This window comes from Myotis nattereri (genome assembly GCF_964212035.1).
Source record: "Myotis nattereri genome assembly, chromosome: 20".
NCBI classification, from domain to species: Eukaryota; Metazoa; Chordata; class Mammalia; order Chiroptera; family Vespertilionidae; genus Myotis; species Myotis nattereri.
The window spans coordinates 15121395-15145254 of NC_138096.1; the positions used below are offsets into that span (position 1 = coordinate 15121395).

A 23860-nucleotide genomic window follows, 5' to 3' on the forward strand; every position below is an offset into this window, starting at 1 on the left:
AGGGGAGATGTATAATCCAGCCCAAGCGAAGGGAAAGGCAGGTAGCCACCCAATCGTGACCATTCATGGCCACTCAGCACTGGCAGCATGAACCAACAGGCCTCTGTTAGACACAGCCTTGCAAATAGCCACTTGCCCAAGGCTCATATGCGAACTGAGTTCATTAACTTTCTGGAGAGCCTTCTGAGGACAGCCAAGCTTTAGAGGAATGCGCTCCCAGTCACTCTGTCTGAAAGTATACCGTTACAAAGGAGATGGTGTTTTCAATAGGAATGTCTTAGTCGGTAATTCAGCAACAGATGTGACAAGACAACGTCAGAAAGGCAGATACAACTGCTGTAAGCCTTCACTATAAAATGATCCTTCAATGCTGATAAAAGAGCACAGGTATGCTGGGCACAATGGCTAATCAAACCCCCAAAGAAAAGGACAAATAAAGCCCACAGCTCTACGGCATCTTAGAATGGACTTGAAATGCCAGCAGCTCAGGGCCTTGGCACCTCATTATCATTACTGACACCCCACAAGCCTGTGGGGATCCGGCAAATGGGTCTCCAAACGGCTGGTTCCCGGAGCAAACACCACTCTGTCTAGTTAGCCACACGGGCCCAGTGAGGAACTCCCTCACTATCCGGCCTCCTTCCTGCAGAGGCCTCCACAGGGCTGAACGGCGGGGAGGCCGAGGTAGTAGGAGAAGCTGAAGCTGCAGACACTGAACCCCAAGCGTGGCCTGAGAAGCCAAGCTGCAGCTCACCATGTGGCATCAGCCACTCCAACCCCTAGGGTGAGCTCAGGCACCGTGGATTCCAGTAACTGAATCATCCACCCCTGGGAAACATCCAGGAGCCCGTACTGCTTCCCCAGGATACCTGTGGGCCCCGCCCTCTGCCACCTCCATGCTGGGGCCAGGGGAGGCCAGCCCCACTCAGCCAGGACTGGCATGCCAGGGCAGGTGAGGGCACAGACACACAGCCACCTTACCTCCAAAGTTGGCCAGCCGCCCAATCCTTGTAACTGGCACCTTCCGCTCCCGAGCCCGCTCACTGAGCTGGAGGGACAACAGAGAGCGCCTCAGGGAACAGAGAATGGGAACAGGGCCAGCCTTCAGGGGCTCATGCTGCCCCCATCCCCTCTCCACCACCAAAGACAGCAGTTCTGCTGGGCAGCACCTCCACCACCAAGCGGCCTCCACGTTCCCAAAGCCTCCAGGCCACAGCATCCCCAGCATCCCCGCAGGGGCCTGACACCAGCACCACCGGGGAACCACCACAGGGCCCACTCCAGGGGCCTCCCAGACGCACCATCTGCTTGTGGGGCTTGCTCTCGGGGCGCGCCTTGGCCTGCCGGGCCTTCTCAATGTCCTCGGCTGTAAGGCCCCCCACAGGGGACTGGTCCTGGTGGAAGAACCTTCGCTGCAGGCCAGTGGGACAGAAGGGGGCTCTGCTATCTACAAACAGCCTCCCGTCCCCCCTGCCCAGAGGAGAGGCAGTCTGCCCTGGGAGCCCGGCTTCCCTAAAGGGTCCACTGTCAGCGTAGGCAGGAGCTGGGCCCTTGCTGCTGGCGTAATCCTGGGGTGGAGACGACGGCTGGTCCTGGGAGGAGGCTGCAGAGAAGTCTGCAGAGGCGCCCTCGGCCCTTGGCCCTGAGAAGTGGAACTCTGATTCTGGGTCGTCAAAGCTCTCCGACATGTAAGATTCTTCATGCTTGTCCTGCTCCTGCAGGAAACAAAAGCCAGCGTGAGAGGAGCCAGCGGTACCCCGCCCTCCTGTGCCCATCCCTCTGCACAGGACAGCACATCCCCGCTGCCCCGCCCTCCGTCCTGCAGAGGGCGACACCGCATTACTCCCAAGGCCCGTGTCAGTTCTGGAGGTGAGGCCCGGATCCCAGTCCTGCTGCTGCCAGGGCTCCGCTGTGCGGTCACTGAGAACCTGCTGGGTGTCCAGCCAGGACCAGGCCCGTTACCACCACCCCCAGCAAGTTCCTCCTCTAGTAATCGGGCTAAGGACAGGCCCCCAGGGCTCTGGGGTGGGAAAGAGACAGGAGACCTTTGAGAAGTCAAAGCATAACACAGACCAGCGAGGGCAAGGGCAGTGTACAGACGGGGACACCCCACCACTCCAGGCCAGCGCCTCGCCAGACACGGCTCCCCTCACCGGCCACGGCCTGCCTTTCAGAGGCTCTCTCACTGGACGACTTGGCACAACCGGGTCTGGCCTGGCTGTCCTTGGGAGTTGGGGGCACGTATTTTCCTTGTAACTGAAAAGACCTGATCTTCAGGCCCAGATTCCTTCTGCTTTAGAACTCAGAGTGACCTGTGTGAGCTCTCTGCCACTTCCTCATCTGAAAATAGGACTCCCCACAGTCAGTTTTGTGGGGGCCACAGACAAGGCACAGACAGGCCAGGGGAACAGTGCCGAGGAGACTATAACTGGAACAGCACGGACTCCTGAAGGGAGGTCAGGAGCCGGGTTCCGTTCCACTGAAATGGACTCAGCGCACACAGGGCTGCCCCGGCTCTGCCGACACGGAGCAGGTCCTCAGCCTGCCCCCCCGCAGCTCTACAGGCTACGGCCTCCAGGGGCGGGAGATGTGGCTGTGACTCTCGTGCCCAAATGGGAACAGGCTGAGGGAGCCGAGGTGACCCGGTAAAGGCCCACCAGCCGGCCACCCTCAGAGCAGAAATCAATTGTGTTGGGTTCTCTGGGTGCCTCTCAAGATGGCCAGGCAGCCCTGGGTGAGGGCCTGAGGCAGGTCCAAGAGCCACAGCAGAACCCGTTGCCCTGACTCCCGTGGGGCCGCTCGGCCCTGCGTGACCATGACTGGTCTATGTGGCTCTGGGCCTCTGGGCAGTGAAGGCCCGTGCCTCGATGGGACCAGACCTGGTGTCTGCTGCATGAAGACCTGGAGGGGCTGGCGGGCGAGGTTTCTGGAGTATCCGGCCTCCATCCCCTCAGAGAGAAGGGAGGCACAGGACCTACGAGCTGAGGGAGAGAAGGGGAGCACACGGAGCCAGCGCCCGCGGGTGTCTACCTCACGGTGGGAATGGCCCTCCCCCTCCCTCCAAGTGGCTGTCCTGGGGGAGGGCCCTGCCTGAGCAGATGGGGGAGCGGGCGGGCGGGAGCCTAGGCAGATGGGGGAGCGGGCGGGCGGGAGCCTAGGCAGACGGGGGAGGGCCCTGCCTGAGCAGATGGGGGAGCGGGCGGGAGCCTGGGCAGACGGGGGAGCGGGCTGGATCCTGAGCAGACGGGGAGCAGGATGGAGCCTGGGCAGACGGGGGAGCGGGCTGGAGCCTGGGCAGACAGGGGAGCGGGCTGGAGCCTGGGCAGACGGGGGAGCGGGCGGGAGCCTGAGCAGACGGGGAGCGGGCTGGAGCCTGGGCAGACGGGGGAGCGGGCTGGAGCCTGAGCAGACAGGGGAGCGGACGGGAGCCTGAGCAGACGGGGAGGGGGCTGGATCCTGAGCAGACGGGGGAGCGGGCGGGAGCCTGAGCAGACAGGGGAGCGGGCAGGAGCCTGAGCAGACGGGGGAGCGGGCGGGAGCCTGGGCAGACAGGGGAGCGGGCAGGAGCCTGAGCAGACAGGGGAGCGGGCAGGAGCCTGAGCAGACGGGGGAGCGGGCGGGAGCCTGGGCAGACAGGGGAGCGGGCAGGAGCCTGGGCAGACGGGGAGCGGGCAGGAGCCTGGGCAGACGGGGGAGCGGGCGGGAGCCTGGGCAAGAGGCCCCTCCCCTCCCAGGGAGGCCTGTCCAGGTCTCCCACGCTGCCGCACGCCTGGGAGGCCAGTGAGCTGGACGACTGCACCTCCTGAGTGTCCCACCGGCAACACATCCCACAGGAAGGCGCTGCTCCTCACTGGGGACGGCACTCGGGGCCGGAGCCTCAGCCCAGCCGCACAGAGGAGGGCAGGGCCGGGAGGCGCACGGGCTGATCCTGGCACCTAACACCACGGGCCTCGCATCCAGCTGCTCAGTCTCCCTTTGCCCACCTGAGCAAGGGGTGCACATCGAGGCCTGCCCCTCCAGGAAGCAGAGTGTGAGGCTTGTGAAGCTGGAGGCATTTGTGTGGGTGAGAAACAGCCACGGAGCCTTCGAGGGCAGCAGAGGGGGGCCCGGGACCTAAGACGGACCAGAGGCCTGCAGGCTGTGACGGCCTCAGCCTGGCGGAGCCTGAGTGTCCTTGGTCCACAAGTCGGCGACCACAGGGGAACGGAAGGAGGGAGCAGGTGTGCCACGCACATGGGCGCACGCAGCCTCCCCTCCCCCGGGACTTGCAGAAAGTCACTGGGGACACCTCGGTGGACAGCCTCTGTCCATCAGCCGTTATGATCGCCTGTCCTGCCCGCACTTCTACCTGAAACCTTCCCGTGCTGGCAAGCAGAGGCTCTCTGGTCTGCGGCACAAAAGACGGCAGGGAGACGAGGGGAAGACGAGAGGTGGAGCTTTCACCCAGGAAAGCACATCAGGACCCAGAGACCCACAGAAAACTGCAGCGGGCAAGTGGGAAAAGCCTGAGGAAGCCCAACGGACACAGCCTCCTGAGGCAGCTCCATGCGGAGGCGACAGCCAATGGACACGCTTCCCAGCCTGGCCGCCCCGCCCAGCGGCTCTTGCTCTGCCCAGTGAAGCTCTGACAGCGGGTGGCTTCCATCACTTCTTTACAGAAATCGGCCCAACAGAAAAACACTCGTTAACACGGGGAGAAGGGTTCTGCCTCTTTAAAAACTGCTCAGTGACGGCCACATGCCGGGTTCCTTCCAGCTGCCTCCACAGAACACAGGCAAGTGTTACTTTTTCCTGTGATTTTTTTAAATTCCCAAAATTAAAAAGGCTTCTCTTCAATACCTCAACATAGGCCAGAAACTGAACACAGACCGGGCAGAGGGAACGGGGCGGTCACTGCGCTCCCCGTGGACGGGGCTTGGTCTCCCTGAGCTCGGCACCCGTGCCTGATCAGCCAGGGAACTCCTAGTCGAACGCGTGGGCTGGGCCGCTTGCTCCTGGGGCTGCTCTCAGCTCTGTGAAGCTTCCTCTAAGACGTGAATTACCCAGCAGCCTCTCACAGGGGCCCTATCCCACCCGGAAGGGCAGGGGGCTACACTAACCAGTGGGCTCTCTGGTCCTGGCCACATGGAGACCAGCCACCCTCGCTGTGTCCTAGTCTCACCAAGGGCTCCAAGTCCAGCTTCCCTCCCACTGGCACCCCTCCTGGCCCCGCCTCCTTACCTGCACCGTCCCCAGAAACATGCTGAACTGCTCTGCAGCTGTGGACTGCAGGGCCCGGGCTGCCATGATGAACTCCGCACCAAGGCCAAAGTGCTGCAGGTGGGTTTCCACGGCTGCCTCCGTCAGCTTGGCAAGGCCTTTGAGCACCATGATCGCATCCCCCATAATGGAAGCCATCCTTCAGGCTGGAAGAGAGCAGGCCAAGTCAGGCAGGGGGACACACACCTCATACAGGGTCACACTCACACTGATCAACTCCCCGTGATCCTGGGCAGAAGGTAACTGGTTTGCACTGACCTCCCTTTTGATCCGGGCTGACAGAGCAAAGAGAGGAAGGGCCCAGGGCTCAAGGTCTGCTCTGGGCCACTCCCTGCACTGCAGCCCTGAGCAGCATGCAAGGCCGCAGGGGCCGGCTGTGCCCCCTCTGAAGCACCCTAGGAGACCAAGAGAGGTAAGTGACTTGCCTGAAGTCTCCCGCCACCAAGTGGCAGAACAGAACTTGAACCGGGTATACTGACTTAGTCCAAGGTTCTTTCCTCTGGACCAAACTGTAGGCTGGGGAGGGGGCACCTGTGCCCAAAGCAGTTCCCAAACAGGGCTGCCTGCCCCTGCCCCTGCCGCTGCCCAGCTGCGCTCGCTCTGCCCGGTGAGGCCTCGACAGACACCCACAGACCACAGGGCAGCCAGCGCCCACCCTCCTTCTCAGACTCAACTACTGAGCAAGCCAGTGTTTTCAAACCACAGTCCAGACCAAGGTGCAATCCATCTGGAAAATCCTAACCAGCATTAAAATGCAACGACATGACGTGAACAGAAGAGAAAGTCAGAGGTCCTATGGGAAGGTCTGACTATCTTATGAAACTTGTTTCCCTCGTGTGCACACGTGAGCTTCTCGGCCTCTTTTTTCTCTACCGAGTCCGTCTAAAACGTGTTTCTGAACGTAGGTCAGGGCCAAAGAGGCTGAAAGTCACTGTACACAGTGGTACCTCACAGGGTGCGGAGTGCTGTCAATCACCCAAGTATTCTTAAGGTCTGCTAGGGGGCTGTGTGCTGGGAGGGGTTAGATAGGCCCTGTTAACAAACGGGGGCTGAAGAAAAACCACAAAAAGGAAAGGAACAGCAGGACACCCTGGGGAAGGTCCACTCTGGACAGGGCAGGCAGAGCTGAGACCTGCTAAGAGGCTCAGAGATCAGACAGAAGCCAGAGGAGAGGGCGTGGGAGGCAGGCAGGCAGGCAGGGGACCTGCATGAACAAACACGTGGAGGCTGAGGAGGAAGGTTACACCTGGACGCAGGGTGTGGGCCACAGGAGGGCGGGGAGGTCACAGACACCCGTGGTCCCTCTTCTCTTCCCACGAGTGAGCAGAAGCACGGCTGGCGGTCCGGTAAGAGCACACCAGGACCGCCCAGACTCCAGGGCTTCTGAAGACGGCAGGGGGCCCAGGCCCGGGTTTCTGCGGGATCCGCGCTGCCCCTCCGCAGGGCCCGGCTGCTTTTATTTGAAAGGAGAATTGTAGCGACAGCCAGAGAAACCCCCGGTGCACAGGAGCCTTGGGGAGCTGAGCTGGCCCACCATAACCTGCCCCAGGAACACCTCCACCTGCACAGGGCACGGGCTGGGTGCTTCACTCTCATCTCCTTTTAACCTTTATAAACAACTGGAGGACATGGAGATTACTGCCCCCATTTCAAGGGGAGAAAACCAAAGCCAGAGCTTAACTAACTGCCGACGCCATTCAGCTTCTGGAGGGTGGGCTGGGGCCTGATCCTGGCCCTTGTCTGCCCACCACTCCATACTGCCTCCCCAAGCTCTTGGCCTCTGACCCTGAGGGCACTGCTCAGACACAAATGGACCGCCTACACCCTAGCTAAAACCACGGAGGTTTTTAGAAGGTGACCATCCCCTTGAAGAGACGGCAGTGAGGGAGGAGGGCAGGCCCAGCCCCACACCTGGCGCCATGCCACACCCCAGGCCTCCTCTGGGCTCTCCCTCACTTGATGACCATAATAAACAAGGATGAGCCCCCAAGACGTGCTCCAGTGTCAGGACTGGGAAGGGATCCTGCAATCAGAGATCAAAGGCAGCTGGTGCCCCCTCTCAACAAGTCGGCAGCCCCTGGCCCACCCCCAACACACACAGGCACACTGTCAAGGTCCACAGGCCCCAGTGAGGGAGGAGACATCAGGGACATGCGATGGCGGAGGCGGGGCCCCTGGCCACACCTTATCCGAAGGACCCTCCCGGTGGCCCAGGACCAGGCACCACACCCCACTGCCCCTGGGGTCCCGGACACAGGCCTGCCCTCTGCTCACCTCTGACTCCATCCCGATGAGCAAGGCAGTCGTCCCCCATTGGCCGCAAACTCCAGCAATTCCAACACCTCTCACTCAGGTCAAATCTTCCCTAAAACTTCCAAGACCTACTAATTCAGACTTTTTCAGGCTGAAAACTAATTCTTCCTGAACGTCTCATCCTAGTTATCAAAACCACACACACAGTTTCCTTAGGCGAAGCTGCTCTGTGTTGTGGGCTTCTCCCGCTCTAGTCTGAATGGCCCGCCGCCCGAGGGCAGCTCCACCTGAAAGATCCGTTTCCGTTTAGTCCTGCGCTGGGCTGGGACCCCCGAGCCCCGTCCGTCCTCACTCTTCTGGTTTCTAAGCATGTCAGCCCTGAGCACAGCTCTGTGACAGGCTGGAACTGCACCTACCTCACACCAACACTTTTTTTAAAAGTCATCAAAGGGAAAGGTAAGTTGACCAAAAATGTTTACATTTCCCTGCATTTGGGAAATATGAGTAATAATGGTCTCTTTCAGTATCTTCCTTACTGTATTTTCCTAACTTTTTCGTTCATATATCCTACTTTCAAAGCGGCAAATACGTCACCTAAAAAAGCGCACATTACACAGTAACGTACAGCCTCGACCGGGCAGCTCGCTTGGTCAGAGTGCTGTGCCCACACACCCAGGCCGCAGTGCCGTCCGCAGTGAGGGCACAGACAGAAGCATCAGTGAACGCGTAAGTAGAACAACAAATTGACGCTTCTCTCCCCATTCTTCTCTCTTTAAAATCAATTTTAAAAATTTTTAAAGTACTGTTATATATTTCCTCCTGCCAAACAGTTGTGTTCTCACAGTGAACTCCCAAAGGACATGAATCTCACCTTAGACCAGTGGTTCTCAACCTTCTGGCCCTTTAAATACAGTTCCTCATGTCGTGACCCAACCATAACATTATTTTCATTGCTACTTCACAACTGTAATGTTGCTACTGTTATGAATCATAATGTAAGATACCTGATATGCAGGATGGTCTTAGGCGACCCCTGTGAAAGGGTCGTTCGACCGCCAAAGGGGTCGCGACCCACAGGTTGAGAACCGCTGCCTTAGACAGTGGGCACCATTGGGAGGAAGATAACTAGACCGGTGATGGCGAACCTATGACACATGTGTCAGAGGTGACACGCGAACTCATTTTTTTTGGTTGATTTTTCTTTGTTAAATGGCATTTAAATATATAAAATAAATATCAAAAATATGTCTTTGTTTTACTATGGTTGCAAATATCAACAAATTTCTATATGTGACACGCCGAGCTCGAAAGGTTCGCCATCACTGAACTAGACCATCTCCTCTGGAAGGAAGACCCACCCGGGGAAAGACCATCACAGAACTATACCTCCCGCTCCCGTAACGCAAACCCTGCTTCTCTCAAATCAACAGATGTTGCTGATCAACAGCCTATCATTCGTGAGCAGATTCACATGTGAATGTGTATTTCAAAACCACAGCCTGTGTTCGAACCCCTTTGACAAAATTATTTACCTAATGTGCTGGGGCTGTACCCAAACCTCCCACACACTGCTCGGCTCAAAGTAGGGTCTACCTTCAAAAAAGCAGGGGGAGGGAAGGCGAACAATCGCCAGAAGGAATTATCTTTCCAGACATTTTTCTCACCTTCTGGTTTTCAAAGACTGGGTCTCACATGTCCTACTTCTCATGCCAGAATCCCAACGTGACTCAGAAGTCAGCTACCCAGAATATGGGTGGAAACCCATCTAGGAATGCACGAGAACCAGGCACCCAGCTGCACCAGGGCCTTTTATCCTGACTGTAAACAAAGTTGAAAGCTCCCAAACACATGTAATACACAAATTAAAAACCTTACCCTCCCCACGATTTCATCTGTAAGTACTAGGGCAGTGATGGCGAACCTTTTGAGCTCGGCGTGTCAGCATTTGAAAAACCCTAACTTAACTCTGGTGCCGTGTCACATATAGAAATTTTTTGATCTTTGCAACCATAGTAAAACAAAGACTTATATTTTTGATATTTATTTTATATATTTAAATGCCATTTAACAAAGAAAGATCAACCAAAAAAATGAGTTCGTGTGTCACCTCAGACACGCATGTCACAGGTTCGCCATCCCTGTACTAGGGCCTCACCCCACCCGCTGGATCCTGCTGATCTTTCCATCGGTTTTCAGGGCCTGGCCTGGGAGTAAGAGGCCTGGAGTGTTCAGGCTCTGCGCTACAAACAAAGTGGTGGGGGTGGAGGGTGGTACTCACACTGGGAAATGCCACATGGTACCAGCACCCAGAACACAGTCCTTTAGTCATTTACTGAACACATGTTCGTTCCCTGCGTCTCCTCCTGGTGCTCTGGGCCAGTCTGTGCAGGTCCGCATGAACCTGCCCTTGGCCCGGGGGCGCTCACAGCTGTGGTGGCAGGAGGCACATCTGTAATGGGCTCAGACACCAGGGAGACAGCCAGGGCCAGCTGAGGCTCTCGCGCCAGGATCGGGTGGCTGACCAGCGGGAAGACCGCACTAGCAGCTGGACACAGGGCCCGCTCCGCCCTGCTGCTGGCACTGAGCGTGTCCCCCGTCCCTTCGCCTTCAGGCGGAGAGCACTCTGGGTGGCCGGCCAGGCCGTTTCTGGTCCTCACGGACTGAAGTGCTACGGAGGAAGTGAACAAGGTGCTGCCTACAGAGAGAACGAACTGGAATGATGCAGCTCACCACTCGCCAGGGATGGGGACTGAGGAAGACACACAGGCAGTCCCCTGGCAGGGAGTCCTCAGGCTCAGAGGAAGTTCTCCTGCTGAACTTTCTCTCCAGCCTTCCCCAGAGGCTTACTGCCTCATTCATGTTGGAGAACAGACTCAAAGTGCTGCCGACCTGGCCAGATACGGTAACGTGCAGCGGCAGAAAAACGAGTCGTGTTCCTTTTACAAAGTAAATATAACAGGCATAAAGCAGGGGAAGGCATCGTCTATTTTTCCACTCAGTACCCACATGGGGAAGCTTACTTGGGGGGAGGGTTCCATACACACCCCAAGTCCCCCTTTCACAGCCAGAACTCACCATCTGTCACTTGTCTCTTCTTACAGGTGACAGCAAGCCAGGAATGGTGTGAATGTACTAAGCCACAGTTCAACCCCCTCCGTGACCACAGGCGTAGCATGGCAGACCAGCTCCCAACCAAGCAAAGCCAAGGCATTTGTACCTCTAAAGCCAGCACACCCTCCTCTGGTCTCTTTTGACCCTGAGTGCTCCCATACCCTTGAGGTGTCTGATAGAAGAACCCAAAAGCAAGCTGCACAGAAAGCCGTTGTCTTGGGGAGTCTGTGAAGCTCACTGAAAAGCTTTCTCCTGTGAGGGCTCTGTCCAGGCGTCAGCGGCATGCACGTCGCCACAATGTCCGATGGGCATCAAGCTCAGCCTATTCAAAACTGACCTCACCACCCCCACCCCTCCCTTCCCAAGGCTCACTACCCTGAGCAATGAGGCAGGCCACCACCCACTCCTCTCCAACCCTCCTCACCTCCCCTATTCTACCTGAATGTCCTCACCTGGGCAACTGCAGCATCCCCCTAAGTGGTCTCTCTGCCCCCTTCTCCCCACTCCCCACTTTAAGAGGAAAATACTATCAATCCACCCCAGGCTTCTGGACCTCTCCCAGCTTCCGAAGAGGCTGGAGTAGCCTCCGTGACGAGCCAGCCTGCCTCCCCGCTCACCTTGCACATGTGCTCCACTGAGTGTGCTCTAGGCGGGCCAACCCGATTCCCCGCAGGCCTCTGCACAGGAACGCACCGGCTTTCCCCCTCGCCGCGTCTCAACTCAAACCTCACCTCTCTGGGAAGCCCTCCCCAACACGCCCCCTCCCAAACCCCGTCCACGCGCCCCATAGCACCGTTCTTACTCCATCCTGCAGGGGCCATGTCACAGTCTGCCTGTGTAACTGTCTTCTCCACGGGGGCTGTCAGAGAGAGGGCAGGGACCACACCCGTCTTTCCGACGCTGTATCTCCAGCACCTACCCTAATACTAGGCTAGCCACAGAGCAGCAGGAGTAACACATGTTGTTAAATGAGCTCAGCTGGTCTCAGGTTTAGAGCGCCTTGCCAATTCTGGGACTGGCTCTGCCTGCTTGCAGCTCTTAATCTACATAGGAAATTAAAGGCCTCATAGGAGCCTGGTCTGAGGCAGGTTCTCACACTTTAGTGAGCATCAGAATCACCCAGAGGACTGGTTAACGCACAGGCTGCTGCCCCCACTCCTTCCCCTACCCTCACCCCCACTCCCACACCCGTTTCTGGTCCTACAGGTCTAGGGCAGGGCCTGAAAAACTGCATTGCTAATGAAGTCCCAGGTGCAGCTGCAGCGGACGGACGGTCCTGGGAACTTACCTTGAGAACCAGGCTCTGGAGGAAGAGGGGGGAGGGAGCACAGGCAGCACATCTACAGAGACCCTTTCCTAAGAGTTTCTCCCAGGTAACTCCTCCCCAGAAGTCTGGCTTTACCCTACTCCTTCCTTTCCCATTTCCCTTCAAGAAATTGAAAACAGACATAAAAATGAATGAGCTTAAAGACAATGACCCGCAGAGCCAGGCACCAAGGGCTCTGAAGACGGTCCCTTCCAGCATTCCTCAGCAAGGACTGTTGAAAGATCTTCAGGAGGCCCTCAGGTAGCCTCTGCCCCAACTCCGCCAAGAACAATCTATTTTAATAAATATATTTGTATGGATTTCAGAGAGGAAGGGAGAGGGAAAGATAGAAATATCAATAATGAGAGAGAATCACTGATTGGCTCCCTCCTGCACACCCCCCATTGGGGATAGAGCTTGCAGCCCCGGGCATGTGCCCTTGACTGGAATCGAACCCAGGACCCTACACAGGCCAACGCTCTATCCACTGAGTGATTTATTCATGCCAGCCATTGCCCTAAACCAGTGGTCGGCAAGCTCATTAGTCAACAGAGCCAAATATCAACAGTACAACGACTGAAATTTCTTTTGAGAGCCAAATTTTTAAAACTTAAACTATATAGGTAGGTACAGTGTTATTCACTTAATTAGGGGACTCTTAAGGCTAAGGAAGAGCCACACTCAAGGGGCCAAAGAGCCGCATATGGCTCGCGAGCCGCAGTTTGCCGACCACGGCAGGACAAAAACAATCTTTTTTACTTTGGGCATGAACATTCTCAATTCCTAGCTTTCATGGGCACTGAAAAGTTCCTTTACACACTTGAAATTTCTCTTTTACTAAGAAAAAAGGAAACACCAGCTGACAGTTTCCTCCAAGGACTCAAGAATGCATGTGTTAAGGAAAAGACTTCACCTTCTGCACCAACCCGTAAGTGTCTGCAGATGTGCTCTTCACCTCGGCCTTGACAATCCCACACCTGGGCCATCACTCAAACATCTCAGCCAACTCCAGGCTTCTATCTAGTAAGGTCTGGCCTCAGGGTCAATGTCAGCAAGTTCAGAAATATCCTAATATGCTATCAATTTTCAAAGGCAACTGGGGACATGAGAAAGAACCCAGGAGAGAAAGAATATCCTCTGTCCTTCCCATCAGCTGGCCCTAGCCCAGGCCGTGAGTCAAGCCTCCACAGTGGGAAACAGGCCTCCAGTCATTCATTCCTCACAGCTGCGAGTCACCTCCAGAATGTCCCAAGCCTTCCCGCCTACAGAAAATCCTCGTTCCCCTTCTCCTCCCAGGCCAACCTGCCTAATAATTATCCAAGAATCCTGACAAAATCTGTCAAACTGCATTTCCTTAAAAAATAAAAAGTAGGTATAATTCAGTTATAGGAATGTCAGTCACAACATTGTGTGAGATTGATTATGTGAATAGTGACATATCCATAGGATAGAATGCTATGCAGCCATTTAAGATGACCCTATGAAAGGTGTTCACTGACAAATAAGAAAGTTTATTATATATTCTCGTGTGAAAAAGAAAAAGCAGATGACAAAGTAGTATTAGCCTTCCTTTTGGAGAGAGGGAGGGAGGGAGGGAGGTGGATGATAGAGCATGTGAGAAGCAGTCAGTGGTTTTCTCTGAGTGGTGGTCATAATAGATCCTTTTTACTTTCTTCATATTTTCTATAATATCCTACAAAGAGGGTGTACTACTTTTATAATAGAAAATATATAAAATATTCTTAAACATTTGTTATTAAATTAAAAAACACAAGCAAACACACAAATGTGTAGTTGTAAGAAACTGTCCAGCCCTAAGTATCTGTTCCAGGAGGAATGGGCGAGGGCCAGACGGCAGATCAGAAAGCTATAAATAATGCTCCACACCCTTGTTTAGCCACCGAACTTCATCAGAAGACAACTGCCCCTGGAGGCCGCCAGGAAGATGGGACATGGCCACCCCACTTCGGGGAAAGAGGCCCGACTGCCCTTCTCAGAAACTGGTGAGAAAACCACTGGGCACCGGCGGGCAGCAGGCCCAATGCCGGCCCCTGTGTTAAAAGACAGAACCCACTAATGGGTCCCCCCCCCAAAAAGAAACAGGGTCCTAGTTTAGAGTAAGGTAGCAAGTGCAGTGACCACATGTTTTTGCAGCAAAGTTGAGACATGTAATATGCCTAGGGTTCTTCCAGGTCGGGGTCATCAAACCATGACCCTCAGTCAAGCCCAGCCCTGCTGCCTGTTTTTGTAAATCAGTGTTTATTGGGACACAAGCCTGTCTGTTCACTCATGTACTGTCTACATCTCACTCATCTACACATGTATTATCCATTGCTGTCGGGGGTTTTTGTCGGTTTGTTTTTAGCTATAACAGCGGAGTTGAACAGATGCAGGAGAGACCTAAAAACCCACACAGCCTTAAATATTTCCTACGCGGCCCTTTATAGGGAGTTCGTTGACCTCTATTGTAGGACAACAGGAAAATATAACCAGACCTGTACCAGGAAATCTGGAAAGGTCACTAGAGTTGTATCAGAACAGCCCATCAAGGCTGAAATCCCCAATTACATCTCTGCTCCTGCCCCCCGGAGCTGGGCTCACCTCACCACACACAGAGCTGCGCAACCCCAGAGGCCCCCAGGCTGCAGCCTGACAAGGGGAGCAGGCTCCCTGGTGACTACCTTTTACTAGATCACCCAGTTCAGGGCAGCCCCTAAATGCTACTCATGAAGGGGTCAGGTCTGGGGAGTGTGAGGGGTGTCAGATGCCAACTTCCTTTACATCTCTACTCCCTCCTTCTGCCATTTCAGGAGGCTCACAGCCATAGTCTTGCCTCACCCTAAACTGACAAATGCCACTGTGGATCCACAGGTTGAATCTGAGTAGATGTAAATCCATCCACCATCTAACCGACCCTTCATTGGTGCACTTTCACTGTGTCCCTCACAAGAGCCCCTGCGAGGCAAGCCCCAGGCATGTGCACGGGGAACTGAGGTCAGGGTCAGAGGGAGAGGCACAGGCCCACGGGGCGGACACTGCTGCCTCCACCCTACGCCCACAGAGGGCCCCCTGCAGCAGGGCATGAAGACTTCCTGGGGAGCCACAGGAGCTGGCCTGTCTGCCCTGGTCAACACACAGACCCCCACACAGGTCTGAAATTGTAGTCCCTGGATGGCCCAGATGGGATAAAGTTAAAGATCTTGAAATGAGGAGAGTATCCACGTGGACCCAATGTAATCACAGGGTCTGTATGAGAGGCTGGAAGACCAGAATCAGAGAAGACATGAGAGCCCTGGCCAGTTTGGCTCAGTGGATAGAGCGTCAGCCTGCGAACGGAAAAGCCCCAGGTTCCATTCCAGTCAAGGGCACATGCCTGGTTTGCAGGCTCAATCCCCAGTGGGGGCATGCAGGAGGCACCCAATCAATGATTCTCTCTCATCATTGATGTTTCTCTCTCTCTCCTTCTCCCTTCCTCTCTGAAATCAATAAAAATATACTTACCCATTACCGACTTCTGACCTACAGAACTGTATAATAATAAACCTGTGGTGGTTTAAACCACCAGGCTAATGGTAATTTGTTACAGCAGCAACTGGAAACTAATACAGTGGCTATTTTTTAAAAGGCACATCATTGGGTTGGAAGAGGGGTTATATCCTGAAATAATTTCCAGATCATTTTTCTAAAATAGCTTGGTTTGGTCACCACCACCATCCCCAAACAGCACTGACTGCCAACCAAGTGCCAGGCACTGTTAGGTGCTAGAATATCCATGGTCAGCTCAAAACACATTCTTGTTCTTGACGACAGAGTCCTGCTGGCTTTCAGTATAAATATGTCTCATGCTCGTACAAGCCTCTTTCCCAAGTTCAGTTCAACATTCAAACCATTGCTGAGCATTTATTACCTGCCAGGCTATCCCACAATGTCCCAGTAAGAGCCTGCGCCCTGAAAATACCATCTCATTCATTTTCACATTCTTAATTTTCCACAACATGCTCACCTCAGATTTAATAGTTGAATGCAATAGTATTAATAACAAGAACTACCATGTACTATTATTAAAGTGTGTGCCTATCACTTTATATTGCTCCTAATCCTCCAACAACCCTATGAGGTATTATTGTCCCCATCTGCTGATGAGATAAAACAGCCAGGGGAAGAAATATCCTTTAAGTCCCAAAGCGTCAGGTGCTGGCCTATCCCTGCCTGTCTGATGCCAGGCAGCTAAGAGATAAGAAACCTGCCCCTGGGTCAATAACATTTTTTAAAATAAATAGTCACTCTCCCTGAGACACACAAGGTCCATACCAATTGCAGAAAATTATGAGTCATAAAAGCCCTGGAGCTGGCTGTGCTCTCCAAGGCCATCTGGCCCTGTGTAAAACTCCGAGCACGGGGGCTCCTAGAGAGAGCGGAAGTCTCTTCCCAGTTCCACACGCCCCATAGTGCCTGGCACTGTGCCTCGTCCACACCAGGAGCTTAATGCCCGTATGCATCCTGGGTGCTCCCTAGCTCATCAAGCTCTCCCACCTAGAACCCAGAACCAGAGACACCCAGGGGTGCCAAGCATCAGGGAAATGTTCTTCCTTTCTGCCACCACCCTGAGACACCACACCCTTCCATGCAGAGCCACAGGCGGCAGCAGCAGCCCCCCGTTTTACGAGGTGGGGCAGAAGAGAGAATGGAGGAAGAGTGACTGCCATAGGAGCAGGGCCAGGTCAGGTACCAGTCTGCTGGCGGTGCCCGCTCAGGCACTAGGAGTTGGGGGGGGGGGGTGCCCATACAGATTGAGGTTCCTCCACTGCTTCCACTTCTCTCCACTCCTTGCGTGTAAGGAATGAGAGGGGGAAGGCAGCAGGCCTGGTCCTGTAACAGTGAACTCCATGCAGGCTTGACCAGGAAACAGCAGACCGACCCACGGTAAAATGGTGCCCAGCCTTTTGCTTTACCAAATGTTGGCTGTAAACACGTTAGAGAGCAAGAGCCACACACTTTTTTTTTAATCTCAGAAAGATATGAGATATTTGCTCCAGCACCTGTCAAACAGTAACCACCTGCGGTCACGGGGCAATCTATTCCTACCTTCACCCTCCTGAGCCAGGATGGGCGCCAGAGAGAAAGGCGCCAGGCGGAGAACAAACACTGGCCCAGGCGCTGGGCTCCAAAGCTCTGTGTGAACATGCCCGGGACCTCCCGTCCAGCCCAGCAGGTGGCAGGAACGTGGCCGCCGGGCCCTCTAGTTCCCAGACATGAGGAGCGCGATGAGGCTGCCGGACGGACGGACAGCAAGGCTGGGTGCGGAGCCCACGCTGGGCAACAGCCACATGTGCCCTCAGGCACACCCGTTCTCCTCTCTGGGCCCGCATTTCCTCATTTCCTCAAGAGGCCACTGACCTAGATGATCACCCGTTCCCAGAGGTTAGGACTCCATCGTTTATCCCTAAAGTGCAGACGGCTGATTTAACAGACGGCTAGAAAGAATAGTGCTCAAAAGAATTCAAGTTCTGGCCCTACTAGACATTCCATAACAATGGCAAACAGGGAGGGCAGACCCTGCTTCCCTGGGTGGGGAGGTGGGACTCACAGAGCATCTCAGGAAACGGACCGCTGGGCCAGTCCAGTGCACGGTGCAGAGGCAGTGAGCAAGGAGGGGGCGGGCCCCTCTCACTCAACCTTCCCTTCACACTCACTCTCTCATTCACTGCCCTGCCAGCAACAGGACCTCCAGGGCACCGAAGGCAGGATACCAACCGGCTTTCTCTTCCAGCTCCACCCCAGCCCACCCTGCTCCACTCACTCCAGAAGCCTCACTCCCTCTGGAGCTGGCCTGTTCCCTCCAAAACAGAGGCAACCAGACGTGAGCTCGCTCACACCCTCGGCCTACACCTCAGACCGCCCCGAAGCCTGGCCCCCCTGTCCTATCTCCTCCCACACTGGTGGCGCCCTGCACCCTCCTCCACTAGGACCCTGCCCCTCCCTGTTGTCCCTTTTGCCCTCCATCGCTCCATCCACAGCGTCCTCCGCCTCCCGCCGCCCCCCCTCCGCCTCCCGCCCACAACCTCCTCTTAGAGTTCCCAACCACATGTGCTTCCCCTCCGGCCTCACCTGGCCAGCCTCTCCCAGGGACAGAGTGCGCTGCCCATCTTCCTTCTCCCCCAGCACACCCTGTCTGGCCCCACCCAAGCCCTCCCCTCGTGGTATTCACAACAGCCACCTGATGGCTCAATACACCTGAGGCCACCCCAACACCACCCTCCTCAGCGTTTCCTGTGGCCCCACACATTCCCCTAACCCCCCTCCATGGTTCCATGACTCACTCTCACCCCCCACCTGGGATTCCTTCACCAGTTCCTCTCCTCAGCCTCCTGCAGAGTCCCCAGGCCTGGTCCTGACCCCATCCTCCCTGCTCACCTACACTGTCCCCTGGGTGACAGCAACGCTTCCCAAGGCTGCATCCTGTTCTCAGGCCAAGCAGGCCATCTCAACACTGAACCAATTAATTCCGGAACAGGCCCCGTTTATGCACACATCGCATCACCCCTCAGAATCCCACAGGCACCCATGAAGGGCCCAGGAGAATGTGGGGGGTGAGGGGATGTTCTACACCTTGACGGTGGTGACGGTTAGGTGACTATATGCATTTGTCAAAATACAGAGCCTTACACTAGAAAGAGTGAATTTGCTGTATGCAATGATATCTTAGTAAAATAAGATGGAGGAGAACCCCACAGCCACTCAGCCCCTACACATCTAAAACTAACATCACCATTTTCCCAGGCCAGCTCCTCCTCCTCCTGCACCTGTTTTCAGTAGCAACACCACCCATACACACCCAAAAAGCTCCTCCTCCCAACTAGAAATCTCAGTTTAGAAATCCTATCTGCATAGATCTATATTCTCTTGAATCTGTGCCTTGCATTCTACCTCTCTCCACCCCGCACCTGGGACTCGGGCCACCCTCACTTCTCACAAAGCACCTCCCTGGGCTCCCTCCCTGTCCCCCCTGACCTGCCTTCAACCCTCTGCACACACCTGCTGGCCCCAGTGCCCTCCCCACAGCAACGCTTTTCTCTCCCATGGGAACCTCTCTCTTCCTTCCGGCTCCAGCTCCCAGGCCCCCAGTAGGAGCTGCTTTCCCAGCCCTTTTCCATCAGAATCGACACCCACTGCACCTGGGTTCCCCCAGCGGAAAACCTTGCAGTCTGCCCTGTAACCACACAGTGCACACAGGGCAGGGAGCTGCCTCCCAGAGCCCTCCAGGCGGTAGCTGGACTGGTGAGTGAGTTGCAGGGGCTCAGGAACACTTTCTGGCCTGAACTGACAGCTAAAAGTGACCGGGAGCACTATGCCAGGCACTCCTGACCCCACTGCGGAGATAAAATGGAACAGGAGCACCGCTGGCAGCAATGCTGCTCAGACTGCCCTACACTCCTCAGGGCGGATCCACAGGCTGCTTCACCCCCGTGTGCTCCCCTCACCCCCACCCTTCAGCCAGACTGCACTCCCCCCATCCCCCGGCGCTCACCTATCCCACGGCCTCTGTTCCAAGAGCCTGCCGCCTGGACCAATGCTACTCAGCCTGGCTCTTGGACTGATGTTGTCAACCTCGGTAACAGAAATAAGCACTTAGAAACTTCTACAGCAATTTAGTGTTGCCATGCAGGTCTTCCTGCGTCTCGCAAAAGCATTGATCTTCAACAAATTGGGGGCGGGGGGCGGGGGGGGGGGAATAAAACCTGTTCCTTTACCACAGTCTGGGAAGCACTGGCCCCTTACTCCCACCCCAAACTCCCGCCTCTTCCTGCTGAAATCCTGCTCATCCGCAGGAGCCCAGCTACCACGCCTTCTCCTTCCAAGAGCCTTTGCAGCCCGAGCCAGTTTGGCTCAGTGAATAGAGTGTCGGCCTGCAGCCCAAAGAGCCCTGGGTTCGAATCTGGTCAAGGGCACATACCTCGATTGTAGGCTCCTCCCCAGCCCAACCAGAGGCAACCAATTGATGTGTTTCTCTAACATTCATATTTCTCTCTCTCTCTGTCTTTCCCTCTCTCTTCCACTCTCTCTAAAAACCAATGGAAAAATATCCTTGGGTGAGGTTTAGAATAAATAAATAAAAATAAATAATTTTTAAAAAGAAGCCTTTGCAGTGCCCATCAGTTAGACGTGTCTGACCCAGCGTCCCTCGTCCACACCACACCGAGGGGCTAGGTATCTGCACACCCCTTACTACAACTGCCTGAGGTCAGGGACCCAAGCCCCCCTCACTTTTCTATTCCCACTGCCATGTTCAGGCAGACAATCAGCCGATATCTGTTCAACGAGGAGGGACACACAGGAGGATTGAAACAATGAGGAGGATCTGTTTACAGATCCACCCGCCATCTCAGAGTGGGCTTTTCTTCAAGGGCAGGATGTGGGGGGCACCGACCCTGAGGGCACACAGGGATTTTTCAGGTTTGGACCAGACGCTGCGCCTCTTCCCCAGCCCAGATGGGAATAGGAGGATTTTTTTTGGTTTTTAATGCAAGTCGATGGCTCCTGAGACAAGAACTCAGTCACTATTCAATTTCAACAGATTCTACAATACCCTGAAATGGCAATGTGCGTGAAAACACATGCACACACTAAAAATAAATCACACCCAAGTATGAAGAGCAAAAAGAGATTTTCAGAGTTAGTTCCAACTTTCGATACCCTGTGGGGCCCAGACCTCAAAACTAAGGGTCAAGGGCTCAAACAACATGCTGGTGGACAGGCCGACGGATGCCCACTCGAGTTTGCAAAGGGTGGAGAGATGCCCCCTCAGACCCCACCTAGATTCACCTCACTCGGCACCAGCAGACACCCCCCCCCCCCCGCAGGTGCACCTGCTGGAGCTGGACCTCACTGCGCACTCCCTTCCGCGGCTCCCGCAGTGCCCGGGCGCTGTTTAGCGGGAATGCTGGAACTATTTCCAGACAACACTGTCAGACCAAGACAACTCTCTACCTAAATATTCCTGTCTAATTTTGCACACAGCTCTTGTTTCAACTAACAAAGATAATGACTCAGTGTCCGTGGCTCCTGACGGAAAATTATCCTGCTAAGTTTGGAGCTTCCCAATAATAGACTTTTTTAAACGTCTTTTTGAGGAAGGAGAAGTGAACTCCCTGTCTAAATGCTTTTCTACAAGCAACAAAGGGCAAGAAAGACCCCCTCACTAACCAGGGAGTGTTTATGGGAAAATCCTCACACATCCCCACAGGGCTGATGGGCAACCAGAAAGGGAAATTCACGGTAGGCACCTGGGATGTCTTTCTCTGCCCTGTACAATCATCACCTGTTTTTCGGCTTTTTCTGCATACCATCCATTTAGGACTCAGAAATTTGGGGCATAAATTCTGGCTTCCTGGTAGACGGAAGGCAAAATCTAGACTCAGAATTACAGTATCTTTCTCTGCCTGAAAAGAAAGGGCTCGCTGTCTCTGACACGGATGCTTCGAAGAATCAACCATAAAAGACCTGCACAAACTACAGAGGTGTCCATGCTGCACCACTGCACTCGGGGTGGCCTGTCCCAGGGAGGGGCAGTGGTACATTTAAACAGACCCACACGTATGTTCCCGGGCACTTCCTCCCTGCAGGTGCAGGCCCGACCCCCTCCCGTATCACAAGACACAGGGACGTCTTCCTAGGAAGTGAGGCTGAGCGAGCATCACCTTGGAAAAGCCGCCTGAGGAGAGCTGAGTCGGCCCTTCTGCCTGCATTCCGGCAGCTTCGACTGGTTTGCTCAGGATTTAAAAGCTGCCCCAGGTTATCTCTTATGCATCTCTCCAGTCTTGCAAAGTCCCGAGAGGCTGCAACCACCAGTCTTCCACTTCTGTTGCACTCGGGACCCGCTGGCCACTGCCATGCATGCAGCGGGCACGGCAACAGCCCAGGGCTTCTGCCTCCCGTCCCTCACTGCCCTCCCAGGAGCAGGGCTGGGGTCCCCTTTAAAGCCCCATCCACACAGTGTAGGGCAGAGGCCACCACCCAGTTCCTAAACCTCTCAGCTGCTCAGGGCAGGTCCCAGGAGCCTCTTTTAGAGTCTGACCTCAGTGGTTCTCCAGGAGGGCGATGCTGTGCTCCGAGCTATTTTGGGCTGTCACAGCCCGTGTGTGTGTGTGTGTGTGTGTGTGTGTGTGTGTGTGTGTGTGTGCGCGCGCGCGGCGGGGACTCCGAGTACCTCCCAGACACAGGCCGGGGACCTGCTACTCATCCCACAATGCACAGGTCACCTCCCATCACGGCCATCCGGTCCGAAATGTCAAGTCCGGGGAGGAGGATCCCGTCTTAGGTGGCACGCAGGGACGGGCCACCGCTTCTCCGGAGTTGCCCGAGGTCGTGCCAAAAACTACAACCGCCCTGCACCGCCTGCAGCCTGCAGCCATCGCCAGCGCCTGACAGACAAGGGGCTGCTCCCCGAACCACCTCCCCCCTGGGCCTCTCCCAGGAGAAGGGCCCTCCTGCCAGCCTGACCCCCAGCCGTAGCAGGACAGCTGGCCGCTGGTGCAATCCTCTGGCACAGGGGAGCTGGCATGCCCAGCTCTGTGGCCTCCTGCCACGCACAGCCTGGCCCCCGCGAGCACGGAGGGCGGACACGCTCCCCCACCCCCAGCCTGACCTCTCTCACGGGACGGACGGACGGACGGGCCCCAGTCCTGCCCCCAGGCACCTGGGAGAACGGGCCTGGGTTTGGCAGAGGGGGCCGGAGGCGAGGGAAAGGCAATTAAGCCCAAACCACTCACAAGGCCCCGGAGGGTCCGAGCAGCAGGAGGAGGGGCCCAACAAAAGGGAGCGGGAGAAAGGACCAAAAAGGGTCCCCTCCCCAAAGTCACCCCAAACCCCGCCTGTGGACCCCTCCCTCCAGCTGGCTCGGGTCAGGAGTCAAGGCTCGGACCCGGATCTGCAGCCAGGCGCGTCAGAGCCGCCGGAACCAGCGCCGAGGGGTCCGAGAGGGAAGAGAAATCCCACCACGAGGGAAGGGGCGCAGGGAGCTGCCTGCAGACAAAGAGCCGCGACGCGGGGCAGCGGGTCGGGGGCCTGCTCGGCGCCTTCTGGGCACCCGGGTCCGGCCGCCGCGCTCGCCCCTCCCGGAGGCAGGCCGGCGGGCTGGGGGGCGCGGGGTGGGCGACGTCCGCCGGGCCCCCACCCTGCACCGGGGCGCGAGCCCGCCCCCGCGGCCAGTGAGAGTCGCCCCAGGGAAAGCGCGCGGCCCCTGGAGGAGGACGCCAGGGCGGCCCGCACTGGCCGCAGGCACGCGGCGCCCGGCCGGCGGGCGGCATCCTTACCCCGAGGCAGGAAGCTGGGCCGCGGTCACCTTCGCGCCGCCTCTGCGCGCCCGATGTGTTTACCAGCTCGCCCGCGCCGGGAGACCAGCGCCGACCGCCCCGGGCAGCCCCGCCCCCGCGCTGCTCCCATTGGCTGCGCCGCCGTCGCCGGCCGAACGCCGCGCAGAGCGGAGGAGCGTGCTCGATCCGTGCACTCGGCCCGCGGCCAATCAGAATCGAGGGCGGAACGAGAGCAGCCAATGGGAGACCTCCCAGCGCGCGGGGCCCTCTCTTTCTTCTCCCCGCTGCCCTTTCCCCCAGTTCGGGAAGCCCGGCTCCGGGCCCGAATGTGGGGCTGGTGGGCGGCGCGTGCGCCCGGAGAGCCGGCCCTTCCAGGCGGCGAGGCCCGGGACGAGGCCGCGGTGGGCCGCCTCCTGCCGCCGCCTGCTCGCCCGCCGCCGAGCGGGCCTGGAAGGGAGGCGGCGGGAGGAGGAGCCGGGGCTGCAGAGAACGCGACTCGGGACCGGCGAGGCCTGCACCGTGCACGCCGGAGGCGTCCCCGCGCCCCTCCCCGCTCTCGGGGCGTCCCGGCCCCGCCTCCTCGTCCTTTCCCCGCGGGCTAACCTGCTGGCTTTCGGCG

General features: G+C 56.5%; 1 protein-coding gene across 4 annotated transcripts in view; it reads right to left on the bottom strand.

The window, feature by feature from the left end:
* Positions 1 to 23391, bottom strand: part of COQ8A (coenzyme Q8A) — a 42718-nt gene extending 19327 nt beyond the window's left edge. The window contains exons 1-5 of one of the 4 annotated variants that reach the window (XM_081114456.1): positions 23242 to 23322; positions 5518 to 5534; positions 5221 to 5405; positions 1302 to 1715; positions 982 to 1048 (exon numbers count right to left, since the gene is read on the bottom strand). In XM_081114456.1, coding sequence (XP_080970582.1) covers positions 982 to 1048; positions 1302 to 1715; positions 5221 to 5397 — 658 coding nt within the window. In that variant the 5' untranslated portion in view covers positions 5398 to 5405; positions 5518 to 5534; positions 23242 to 23322. Of the gene's footprint in view, positions 1 to 981; positions 1049 to 1301; positions 1716 to 5220; positions 5406 to 5517; positions 5535 to 23241 lie in introns of all 4 variants that reach the window. The other 3 variants (XM_081114458.1, XM_081114457.1, XM_081114459.1) reach the window with 3 other exon arrangements.
* Between the last annotated feature and the right edge of the window lie 469 nt (positions 23392 to 23860).